This window comes from Cynara cardunculus (assembly GCF_001531365.2).
Source record: "Cynara cardunculus var. scolymus isolate 2C chromosome LG 2, CcrdV1, whole genome shotgun sequence".
Classification (NCBI taxonomy): domain Eukaryota; kingdom Viridiplantae; phylum Streptophyta; class Magnoliopsida; order Asterales; family Asteraceae; genus Cynara; species Cynara cardunculus.
In genome coordinates, this window is record NC_037529.1 from 62,494,096 (window position 1) to 62,508,071 (window position 13,976).

At 30.5% G+C, this 13,976-nt stretch overlaps 2 protein-coding genes across 2 annotated transcripts in view; both read left to right on the top strand.

Moving 5' to 3' along the window:
- Positions 1-1,819, top strand: part of LOC112506266 (serine carboxypeptidase-like 19) — a 24,099-nt gene extending 22,280 nt beyond the window's left edge. The window contains exon 9 of the mRNA XM_025110279.1: positions 1,715-1,819. Coding sequence (XP_024966047.1) covers positions 1,715-1,819 — 105 coding nt within the window. The remainder of the gene's footprint in view (positions 1-1,714) is intronic.
- Positions 1,820-7,407: 5,588 nt separating this feature from the next.
- On the top strand, positions 7,408-13,280 carry LOC112506449 (serine carboxypeptidase-like 13). Its single transcript, XM_025110497.1, has 13 exons — positions 7,408-7,527; positions 7,641-7,786; positions 10,932-11,008; positions 11,135-11,257; positions 11,327-11,429; positions 11,568-11,605; positions 11,709-11,810; positions 11,908-11,994; positions 12,084-12,254; positions 12,361-12,432; positions 12,539-12,687; positions 12,778-12,949; positions 13,078-13,280. Exons 1-13 carry the CDS (start codon positions 7,409-7,411, stop codon positions 13,159-13,161), a joined length of 1,443 nt encoding a protein of 480 aa, XP_024966265.1. The 5' UTR covers position 7,408; the 3' UTR covers positions 13,162-13,280.
- The last annotated feature ends 696 nt before the right edge of the window (positions 13,281-13,976 follow it).

Genomic DNA, 13,976 nt, shown 5'->3' on the forward strand with positions numbered 1-13,976 from the left:
AATAATGAAATAATTTATTTTTGGTTTAATAATATAATATTTTATAAAGATAATAATTAAGTATTCTGTTAGAACTTAATGATTATCCTAATTATATTTTAGATTTTTTATATTTAAAATGATATGTTTATCTTGTATTTGATTGTGTTTATTTGCAGTTAGTTACACGAATTCAGATATGTGATAAAATCGGATAGGGATGAACGGGTTTAAGAGTTTTTAAGAGTTTAAGATTTTAAGAGTTTAAGAGTTTTTAAGAGTTTTAGTCAAATGTTTTATAATATAGTATAGATATACACATACATCTTATTGGTTTTTTTCTTAGCTTCAATTTGTCTTGTTAATATTTCAGTTGTTAGGAGGTGGTAAATGTTTCTCCAACAACTATGTCATTTTAAAAACTTTAAAAATTTAAGAAAAATCTACTGTAAGAGGTATTCTAAACTCTCATTTAAAATTAAAAAAAATAGAATAAAAGAGAGAAATATAGCATATTAAACAGCTGGGACATTATGATTGGTGAGTATATTATTTGTACATGATTTTAGAGATAAAAAAGATACTAAAATTACAGATAAATACAAAATGAAATGATTACCTTCAATTATTTACTTTATTTTTTTTAATTTTAATCATGAATTGAATAATTTAGAGGCTTAGAGCTGTTCTCTTATTTTTGTAAAACACAAGTGTATGAATTTTTTTCTTGTGTTTATGAATGGTTTCTTCTCAATGGCCAGATTACTTTGAGGCCAAGTCCAACCTCTACCACAAGGGTGGTGTTTGATTGGTTTGAGCTTGATTCCAAAGGTTAAAAGTACGAGAAGATCCTAGGTTCAAATCCAAGGAGGAATAAAAATCTTCTTGTGACCACGGAGGTTCAAATGCAGTGACTCCGGGCTATCTGCAAAGCATTGACGGACCTATGTATGTGGTATAGATGGCACGTGCCACCGTATTATTTCTCCGCCGAAGGATAAAAAAATTAGGTTTCGTGAACGATGCAACCGTATTAATTTGTTGTGTGCCACCGTATGTATTTTGAAACTACAATGAGAACAAGTTTTATTTGGTAGAGTTGGTTTGCAAGACTTTTATTCCACCCCTCACCCAAGTCCGAATCATGTTAATGTCATTTTCTTAGTCAAATGGTGTCACCGTTTGAAAAAAAATACTATATTTTTTTTTCTTATGGTCAAATGGTGCCACCGTTTAAAGAAAAAATCTGGGTCTATCTACTGCAAAGCATATGATCGTCCTGGGATTAATCGACTCGCATAACGGTTGGATATCTGGCTTACTAAAAAAGAAAGAAATTCGGACGCCTCTCTCCTAAGCAGCTACTTCAAACTTGTTCCCTAATCCCAAGAATTCAAAGTTGTAAACAACTGTCATTCCCTGTAATTCCCGCTTCGAAATTTGATTTCATCGTCTGCTCACAGACCCACCACGAAGTTGCTTTCTCTTCAAAACCCTACAGTAGTTCATTTGTGCAAGGAGGTAAGCTACTGAACTTATGGGATTTGATTCATCTTCTAGGGTTTTTGATTATGTTGGTTCCAAATTTCTTTATATTCATTCTCTACTTCTAGGGTTTAAGTCAAGTTATTCTACTTCTTTTTTGAATTTCTACTTGCTGCACGTTACGAGTCAGAGTGATATAAGAGATGATCATTCACATATATATTTTATCTTTTTCTTGAATTTTTCTTAGTTTAGATGGTGTCTTGAATGGATGCCTTATGTTGCTGTGTTGTTTAGAGTGAAGTACATGGATACTGATGAAATTGAGTGGATCACAATCTACATGGAAACATAAAAGGCTTTTTCATGCTTTATAATGAGGCCTGTGGCTGTATATGTGAATTAATGAATATATAGGCTAACAATTTATTCATCTTTCCATGAGGGTGGATTTTGAAATTTGCAAAATTGGCAACACTTTTGATTACGTGTTTCAAGGTGGCAGGCATATGATATGGCCCAAGCACTCAGCTTAAGAAATCATGATTTGGTTCCAGAATCAGCCAAGGATCATGCATCATTCATCTGGACAACTCACTAAAGAACAAAATATACAGACTACATTTCAAGATTGTGGCTATTTGGTGAAAATATACAGACTACGTATAAAATGTTTAAACATTTAAATGAATTATTTTTCTTTTTTTATCACTCAACGTAAACAGAGTTGCTTGTGTCTTGATGACTCACGAGTTACTTCTTTTTCATGGTATTTACGCCTTTTGACTTTATAGAGTTTAAAAATTCAATCAGACGTTGTCACGTACCTGGATAAATACTATATAACTGTGATATTATAACAAGTTAAATTTTAATAAGCTGTATGCACAGTCATTTCGCTTCCAGTTCTTTGTTTCATGCATGCTGCTACTTCCAAGAACAGAGACACGTGTCTCATTTATACCCAAAACTGGTGATCATTCATCACTCTCACACCCTTATTTCATGCCACGTACCCGCTTTTACGATGCAAATTAAATCCCAACATTTTTAAATTAAATATTCTGCCAAAAATTTAACAACAGTAATTAAAACTTGTTTACAAAGAGTGATATCTTTCTTGATTAACTCTTGCAAGACCTTCTTAAAAGTTTGATTCTTATCCAACTTCATTTTCAATTCAGACCATGTTTTCTAAATTGATCCAATGTTCAGAATTATTTTCATGTAGCTATAACGCATAACTAAGATGCTAATTGACTTTTCGATTGAGCAATTTTGAATAACTTGCAACAATAAAAAAATCTTTGTAACCCAATCATTCTCGATCATGGCATTCAAAATTCGTAGCTTATGAATATAATGGGTATAAGAAAAATGCATGTTTTGTTCATCTTTTGAAAAAACAATGTTAATTTATAATAGGCTTTTTTTAAAGCAAATCTTTCATTTTTTTTAATTTAAAAACACTTGGCTAAAAAAATATTCAAAGCAATAGTAGGCTCATCACAATCATTAAGGTTAAGATTACCAGCAAGATTTTCTATAGATTCATTGAAATTGGGATCAACGAATTCTCCATCAACAAGATTTTCAACATTATCACTAGAACTAGGATTTTGAATGGGTTAACTTTGTTTAATAAAAAATTCCTTTAACAACCCATATAAAGATTGAGCAATTTTTTGTTATTTTTTTTTCTATTTTAAGCACCAGAAAATTATGACATAGGAAACATATATATTTAATCAAATTGTTCAAAAATCCAAGTTTCAATGATTCTTGACTTTTTACTCTCCTCTTTCTGCTGCCTTTCTCTTTATTCTGATTCTCTTTAATTACGTTTGTAGAAATAAAAATATAATTTCGCAACGCTCTAGCCCCTTAATCACGACCATAGCCTCACCCTTGAAACCTTTTGCCGCCTTATTAATCTCAACTGCTTGATTACTTACCATGACCTAATTAATCCGCAAGTTTTGACTAAATACAATTTATCTCCAACTTCCATCTTTCCAAAGTTGACACAATTTAGCTGTCAGAATAGTATTAGACTATTAGTCAGTCTTTGTCTTTGATAAATAATAGGTCTCGTACCTAGTAATTAGGAATTAGTTTGTTTTTGAAAGCTTCTTAGTTTGTTAGCTTTTTGTTCCCGTTTTTATGCTTTCTGTTATGGGTGCAACGTTCGTTTTGTAGGCTATTTAAAGCCAAGTTTGTTCCATGGAATAATAACTATCATTTGGTATATGAAAGCGGTGTATTCTCTGATCCATCAATTGGTATCAGAGCCAATACTCGGCGTTCTACGTGAAGTTCAGAGAGTGATACACGAGTGGGTGAGAGATGGCTACCGACTCAAACAATTTCCAAACCCCCTATGTATCCAAGTTCGATGGGGACTACAATAATTGGAGTTTGATCATGGAAAACTTGCTTCGATCAAAAGAATACTGGAGTGTGATCGAAGGGGGTTATATAGAAGCGGGACCTGGAGTGTAGTTGTCAGCAGCTGAGCAAAAAGCCCTGGATGAAGCCAAACTCAAAGACCCTTTCAAAGTTAATTAAAAAGAAAATGTTTTGACAGAGTTGTAATTCATTAAATTACTATCATACCCTTTCTAAGTTAATTAAAGAATAACATCAATTATCTTAAATGATTGGTTCACATTAGATCTTACAGTTATCACAAACTATCTAATTCTCATTTGATTAGACCTTTATATATATATATATATATATATAGAGAGAGAGAGAGAGAGAGAGAGAGAGAGAGAAAGAGAGGGGTTTAGGGGAAAACCTTAAAAAATGAAAAACTGAAGAATACACTGGTAACCATTCATTTGGACGATATTCACATATGCATACAAGTAATTGAAAACCGTTTTTTGGTTTTATGCACGATTGCATGTTATAAATTGCTTTCAAATTACTTGTATGCACATGACCATACTAGACAAATTGTTTTTATTTTTTTGGGATTTTCTCCTAAACCTGACCCTATATATATATATATATATATATATATATATATATATATATATATATATAGGCTGGTTCAAATGCTAACCAAGATTATCGTGTTAACTTTGTTAATCGATCTTGACCGTTAATTTGAATAATAAACGGTTGTGATTTAATGATATTTAAAAATTAATTATTAAATTAATATTTTCAATTAACATATGTGAACAAAATATCAAAGGGTATTTAGGTAAAAAGTAATATATATCTTTGATACACGAGTTGTCAGACATATGAACAACTTGTGTATATCCTCTCAAACAAAAAAGATTAGACATATGAACAACATATGAACCGTATGAACATATTCTGTATATTCATGAGCCAACTCTGTTGTATGTACATGAACACCTACGAAGCTTGTGTTCACATGAATCACAGATACTGTTCATATTCATGTGATGTGATTGTGCATGTGTATAGATATGAACATCTATTGCCTTTGATATGTGTTCATTTAAACAAAATGAAATGTCATACTAATCACTTACCAAGAGGAACGCTTTGATCATCTTCTTCATTATCGGAATTCGAATTCCGACCGTAGTCGTAGACGATTTTAACTTTCTCATTTCCATTGTTGTCAATATGTTTTACAATAGGATTATCCATATTACTCGGACGATACGAAAATCTTTTACACTTACAAAAACAATATCATTATATGTAGAACATCACTTGAAAATTATGATCATGAACATGTATGAAGATAAAATTCAGAATTACATCATGATCAATTAGTGAGATCTTTAAGATTTGTAACTCCCAATTAATTATTAGAGAGTTACATAAAGATCAAATTACCTAATTACCTAATTACCTTTGTATTTAATATATGAGTTACATTTGAACATAAAGTAAAGATGTAATATGATTAGTTAGGTTTGGTTAGTATAGTTAACACAAATTTCTTGGTTAGTATTTGAACCAATCTCTCTCTCTCTCTCTCTCTCTTTATATATATAGGTGCTTAATCAAATGAGAACTAATTAGTTTGTGGGTAACCGTGAGATCCAATCTCAACCACAAATCAAATATAAATTAGAAAATTATAATTTTGGTATTTTGAATTAAAATTTTAATGCAAGAACATTTTAGTTATTTTAAATCTCTCCTCTCTCCTCTCTCTGTCCCCCGGCCTCCGGCCACCGTCCTCCGGTAATACCACAGTGGTATCACAATGCATCTTATATGTGTTTGAGTATCACACTGAGGTCGTTTGTGTGGTCGATCGGTGATGTAACACAGTGGTATCGCAATGCATCTTATATGTGTTTGGGTATCATACTATATCTTTTGTTTAACAGAAACAATATTTTTAGGTATCACAATGGTATTATCGGAGGACGGTGGTCGGAGGACGGGAGGACGGTGAGAGAAGAGAGGAGAGAGGAGAGAAAATATTTAAAATGTCTTTGCATTTAAATTTTAATTCAAAATTAACAAAATTATAAATTTTCTAATTAATCTATTGATTTGTAGTTGAGATTGGATCTCACGATTACCACAAACTAGTCAGGTCTCCTTTGAATGGATCCCTATATATATATATATATATATATATATATATATATATGTACGGTTGGATTTATGTGAGACCAATCTGTTTTCGTGAGACTCGCGAGACCACTTTTTTACACTTGAAACTAAGTCGAACCTTCACAGGAAAAAAACACTGTCAATGTTACCTTCACAACGTTTTGTTGTCAAGTTTTAAGTGTAAAAAAATGATATCACAGGTCTCACAAAAACAGGTTAATCTCAGGTGATCTCAAATATATATATATATATATATATATATTTATATATATATAATTATAATGGAATTGATTTGGGTTTTATTTATAATAAAATAAAATTACACTTATTTTTTATTTTGTAATTGAAAACCGTCAATCGAACCATATATTGCAGTTTCCCAAAAATTCTGAAGTGGATTGTTGAATAGGCGAGAAGCGAACGGTTTGATAAATACCCAATATATTTAAATATCAAAAAATAATTTTTACATAAATTAAGTGTTTTTACTCAAGAATTTGAGATAGTTATAGATTCATTTGTATCACTTTTGGATATTAGGGGTGTCTAAAAACCCGACCAACCCGATTAATCCAACCCAATCTAACACGAAATAATACAACCCGATATTTAATCGAGTTGTAAAATTGTCAAACCGTAGTATTGAGTTGATAAATTGTTACTATTATTTGAACCCAACTCAACCCGATTAACCCGATATCTTTTTATTTTTTGGATTTAATATGATTTTGAATTTATATTAATATGTATATTAGACAATTACATTATCATGTATGCTATTCATATACACATATTTTCAATCTATTCACATCTTTATATAACTCATTCGTATATATGATCAGTAAATGTGAACATATATATGTGAATTGAGAAAATTAACTGAATGTGATATACGTAAGAAATATGGATATGTTGTATGAAATGATTGATTATGAAAAAAAAATTATAAGTAGAGAAATAACATATTCTAGGTTAGAAAAATATTTTAATTTACCAACGTATCAACCCGATCAACCCGTACGGGTTGGGTTGGGTTGGGTTGCACTTTGGTTCGGGTTGGATTGAGTTAAGATTTTTCAAACCACAATAATTAAGTTGGATTGTTCAAATGTCTTCAACTCAATCAACCCAACCCATAAACATCCTTATTGGACATAATAGTTTTCATCATAATTAACTGTAATATTTTTGAGATCATAATTTATCTGTTGAACTAATTTGGATGTGACACGTGCACAAGAAATCAAATTTTGTAATATTATATTTGTCTACAATCTTTTCTATTTATCAATATTCAGGATAAAAAAATGGTCACCTACCACCCTCACCCTCACTCTCACTCTCACCCTTGTTACAGAAGTAATCACTGATTCTAATGCATATGGAGTTCCTCCTCATCCTCCTTTTGGCTGCTTCCTCCACTCTTCTTCTTGCTGCTCATACCATTGTCGAAACCTTACCGGGCTATCCTGGACCTCTCCCTTTCAAACTAGAAACTGGGTATAATATATACATGTATACTATCAGTGTATATATATATATACATACATACATACTTCTCTGTGTACAGTACAGTTAAATATATCTATACATTTATGTGAAAATTGGATCAGATACATCGGAGTAGGAGAAGATGAGGCGGTACAACTATTTTACTATTTTGTGGAGTCGGAAAGGAACCCAAAGGAGGATCCACTCATTATTTGGCTTGCTGGAGGACCCGGTTGTGCCACCCTTCATGCCTTCTTTTTTGAAATCGGTATGCACATCACTCATCTTAATTACCCAAATGATCTAATGATTTAAAATTGATTAACTTTATAAGTTAATGATCTAATGGTCTAAAATTGAACGGTGACAATTTTGTGATTATTGAAAATTTTTGTGGCGTTTGTAAATGTTTAGATCTGACGATTATAGATCTAATCCAATGGATGAGAATTGGTCTTACGGGTCTCACGAAAAAGTTTTGATCTTATATGATCCCAAGTCTATATATACATATATATATATATATATATACATAATTACTTGTTAAGTTGACTTGTACCCAATACCTGTGACATGCATACAAAAACATACCAGCTTGCCTGTTGTTTGGTTGATCACAACTCTTTATTTTCTACTATCTCCCCATGCATATATACCTAAATCATCATTCACTATTTCCATCAACTAATTCGTTAAACTTCGACACAGAAACTGAATTTTGCCACTATTCAAGCTACCATACACAAAATCTTTAGTAAAAATTACATTAGTAGATGTCAATTCGATATGTTACAACAAAACCATTGGACAATTTACACGGTTGTCCTAGTAGACCGTTTTATAGGACATAATTAGTTTATAAAATCAAACAATAAAACGTTATATAAAATGTCACTTTCTATAACACTTTTAACAAGTGTTTTATATATAAACACGTCTTTTTATGATACACTTGTTTTTATAATATATTTTTCAAACACAAGTGATATAAAATAACTAATATGAATTTAGGGCCATCATATTTCCGGTTTGCTTTTTTAAGATTCTATTTCAACTTCTATCAACCAAGCTGCAAACCTAATTAAATGTCATTAAGTGCATTATACATGTGTACCAAAAAGACATCTAAAACCTCTATTTTAATATATATATTGGTGGTGGTTTTTGAAATGATTACATCACAAGCCTAATTCTCTGATACGTCCAATTAGTTTAGCGGTGCCACGTATCTTCGAGGTCCTTACATATATATGGTCTTGCAATCTTACCACGTACACCACCATTCTTGCAAATATCCAAAAGCGATTTCCAATGCGAGTTGGCATGCAAAGCTGCCCATAAATTGTTTTATTCTACTACAAAATTAAGTTGAATAAATTGTTAGTTGTGTACATGTGCTTTTTAATTACTAAGAATTTTAAGTATAATACACATAATATAAATTACATTAACAAAGTATTTTTAATTAATTTTAACAAATAAAAATCTTAACTATTTAAATGCTTAAAATATAAACATAATTTCGATTATATTTTTCACAAATAAATCTGATCTTAATTACGGTTTGGTAAGTTTATGCATTTTATTATTTACATTTCACTCAACTTCCACTATTATAATTATATATGAAATATATAATAACGTTTTAATTTTTCGTCAACCTCTAATAAATAGGGTTCCTATTATGTACGTAGCATTTATGTTAGAGAGGGTTTTAATGTGCATTTAATTATTCACCATTTTTTAAATGTAAATTCTTCTCTCTCATTCAATCCTTTTGTGTATATATTTTAAAACAAGGGTTCATATTTTTATTTTAGATGGTCCTAAAAATAGGTTGATTAAACCACAAAGGTGGTGTCTGATTGGTTTGAGTTTGACTCCAAAAATTAAAAGTATCAGGAGATTTCATGTTCAAATCCAAGGAGAAATAAAAATTCTCTTGTGGCCACGGGGGTTCAAATGCGGTGACTCTGGGCTATCAGCAATTGGCAGGTGGTCGTCCTGGGATTAGTCGGCTCGCATAGCGGGTTGGATATCCAGGTTAATAAAAAAAATAGGTCGATTGAGTGTTTACACCTCAAATTTTATTCTTAATGATAAAACAAAAATTCTTTACTCTTACTAATAAGAGTAAGAGTGTCATTTAGTTCACTAAAATATATAATTATTACATATTTTCATTATAAATATTTATTTTGCATCAGAGTGATCTTAAATAGAAAGTTAATGTCTCTCGCATGTAACTCAATTGACAAAAGGACAAAGTGACTTTGATCAAATACAAGACAGATTCTGGGTTCGATTCCAGACCCCCCCACTAATCTCAAGTCGCCTCGTAAGAAAAACAAATGTCTCTTTATATTAGTGTCCTTGAAGATGAATTCTATGTAGATTCGATTGAGGTTGTTAATAATCAATTTTTTATTCGAATAAAAAGTTATTATGAATATGAATGATGCATGTTTTTTTGTAAAAAAAGGGAAAATATGTTCACAAAAAGAATGGAAAGATGCATGCACATGGGTTTTCCCAAAAAAAAGTCCATTAAAGAGATCCTTTTAGATATGTGGGGGATGTATCAAATGGAAACTAAATTGTTTGTTAAACCGTAGATTTTATTTTTTAATTTAATAAAATTGTTTTATAAAATTATTTAATAAGATGAAATTATTTTATATAATTTTTTATTCATGAAATTGTTTCATATATTTTTGTTTTTATGTTAAAATAAAATTGTTTCATGTGTTTCTCATTTTGATGAAATTTGTTTCCTAAAATTAATATAATTAAGATGACAATGTTCATAATTTAATACACTCCATAATATAAATGATTAATTAACACTCATAAATAAAAAAATAAAAAAAGAAAAGAAAGAAAGTGATTTAAATGATGGCTCGATTTGCATTTGATTTCTCATATATATATATATATATGTATATATATATATATATATATAGAGAGAGAGAGAGAGATGTTGGTTATTATACAACCCTTGACATTTGTACAACCAATACAACCCAATCTCAACCGTCCATTTCATTTGATTAATATGTGATTTAATAGAAGTTTTGATTGTTTCCTAATATAAAATATTGATCATAATTAATGAACCATATTCATCTTCAATAAAATATTCAAATCATAATAGATGAACTCTCATCATTTATATAAATATCTTAATTTATTGGGTTATATATATATATATATATATATATATATATATATATAAGTTTGTGATCTAGAAACTTATTGTGTTTTTGTAAGTTGAACAACTTTTTGCACGATCCTTCCTCTAGATCTCTCTCTTTCGCCCCTTATATATGTATGTATGTGTGTATATATACGGTTCAAATGGAATTTATTCGGATAATGTCCGTATAATATATTGAATTCACATTCTTGTATAGGTCCAATGCAATTTCGATATGGTAATTATATTAATAACGTCCCAGCATTACAATTGGACCCGAATTCTTGGACAAAGGTATGTTTGTGCACCTAACTCAAATAATTAATCTTCTTTCGTATGAAATACATTGTTGAGTTACATAATTGGTTTTGATATATCATCTTATGATGAATTACATATATATCCTATGGGATTTTAAAGGTGGCTAATGTCATATATTTGGATGCACCCACATTAACCGGATATTCATATACAAAAACCTCAAAAGCTATTCGTTCGAGTGATACGTTATCGGCATCACAGACAGTTGAATTCATAAGGAAGGTTAGTGGAAGTTCAATATATACCTATCGAGTAAGTTCGTTCATTGACATTTATGTACAATTAATGCAGTTTGTTAGGGATCATCCAAAGTTTTTAAACAATCCTATGTATGTTACTGGAATTTCTTATTCTGGCATTGTTATTCCGATCATTACCGAAGAGTTATACAAAGGTATAATATATTTTTTTGCTATTTATTTCTTCAATTTATACAATCTTTAATGCAATAACAAAGTTCACCCATAAATAAAATTTTATTAAGGAAAAAGATAATCAAAGGATCCAATTCATTTTTCCTTTCTTTCAACAGGTAACGATGAAGGATTAGAACCGACGATAAACATTAAAGTAAGTAAATTATGTGAGACAAATAATGGTTTTTAAATAAGTTTCTTGCATTAGATGTGGAAGACCATACCAAGTTAAGGACATTGATGGTGCAAAACCATAGGGATATATTGCAGGAAACCCGTTGACAGATAAAACTGGTGATATAGACTCCAGGCTTGAATATGCGTATCGTATGGCACTTATATCCAAGGAATTATTTGAGGTAATGCAAAAATTTAATCATCACGTGTTTCATGTTTTATTCGTTAAATCAAAGATAAAACTGATAAAAAAACGTACTTCATTTTGTGAATTACCAGTCAACTAGAAATGGTTGCAATGGAGAATATGCAGAAGCTGATTCTAACAATTTGTTATGCATGTCAAATATTCATGAAGTCAACAAAGTAAGTATATTTCGTACAAGTAAACTTGACCTTTATCTTTCGTTATTTCTTRGACACACTACCAATAAGACTGTTTTATTTAATGTCAGCRTGTTAAACACATTAATATTCAACAAATTTTGGATCCTGATTGCGAATCAACCGAGACCAATTTGTTTAGAATAGTAAGTCCAAGAAGAAACAGAAATCGGAGATCTTTACTGACCAATCAAATTAAAATGATTCCTATACAATCTTCGGTCAATTACACCTTTTGTCGGGTACTTATCCTCCTCCCTCTCTCGCTCAAGTCTCAACCCCCCCCCCCCCCCCCAAAACAAAAAAATGAACTTATATATATTTGTATGAAATCTTCTTTCTCCACAGGATGAGTATTATGAATATGCAACCCGTTGGGCTAATGATAAAAATGTTATGAAGGCACTTAATGTTCACGAGGTATGTATCTAATAACATAAATAAAGAAAAGAGTGATGCTACATTCAATTTAGTATAATCGATAAAAAGTTWCTTGTGATTTAGTTTATATGATGGCACTAATTAGGGAACAGTGGACAARTGGTTGCTTTGTAATTTGGACATGGAGTACAATTATGGTTTACTTTCGACATCATCATATGAGTTCAATGTCCAAAGTAGTGTCATCTTCCACCAAAAGCTAAGTAATAGAAATTGTCGAGCTTTGATTTTCAGGTATATAGTGGACGCTCTTTACTCTTTTATGGTATCTCCAGTATGCATGCTTGTTTACGTCAACTTATAACTTAATTTCTTATGAAACAGTGGGGATCACGACATGATGGTTCCACATATCGGTACACGTAACTGGATAAGTTCTCTTAATTTGACAATAGTAGATAGTAATTGGGATGCATGGTATGTTAATGGTCAAGATGCAGGATACAAAACCATCTATGCCCGTGATAACTATTCTTTAGCATTTGTCACTCTTAAGGTAAAACATATTACACACACACACACACACACACACATATATATATATATATATATACACACACACACACAAAGGGAAGATTGACCATCAACATATTAAGCTGGTGAAAATTCTTCTTTTGATAACAGGGAGCAGGACATACAGCTCAAGAGTTTATGCCTGAAGAATGTTTTGAGATGGTTAAGAGGTGGTTTGCTCATATACCTATATGAGACATGATATTTAAGTACGCTTCTTGGAATTTGGAACCATTTTTTCAATGAATTTTGTACTAGGATGTTGTTGTGATTAGGAATGATTGTTTATGGTGATTATATAACTGTCATAATAAATGCTCTAAAGTTTATCATATCGTAAAATGGAAATTCAAGCAATCCGTCGCTTATTAGCGATGGATTTTCTTCCGTTGCTATATCTGTCACTGATACCTCTTTTCCTAGTAGTGGAAGTTTTTCATCATTTTTTTCTTTATTTTCTGGATCCACGTTTTGAATCACATGTGATTAGTTCATTTAACATATGATCAATTACATATGACATATGATTCACACTGTGAATTTTTGTACATATAACATATGGTAGCATACGTGTGATAAGTTACATATAATCAGATTTGGTAATATGCTTCTGAATATAATTGACGTATTATCATGTGTGATAATATTTGCATTACAAAAAGATCTATAAATGTAAATATACATAACCACATATATTTAGAAAAAATATCTACAATTATCACGATTGATAATCAAACAAATTATTAAAAACTTATAATCAAGCTGTTACAAATTTATCTTTGTGATGAAATCGGTTTATTAAGGATTATTAAAAATTAGTTTGAAAAATATTCAATCTCGGTTTATTAAGGATTATTAAAAATTGGTTTGAAAAATATTCAATCTTGATTTATTACGGATTATACCACAATTATAGATAATGTAATATTTTTTAATTTAATCTAATAATGTTTTATATAATCTTTTTATTAAATAAGGTATCTGATCCATATTCCTTTTCTCATTCTTGC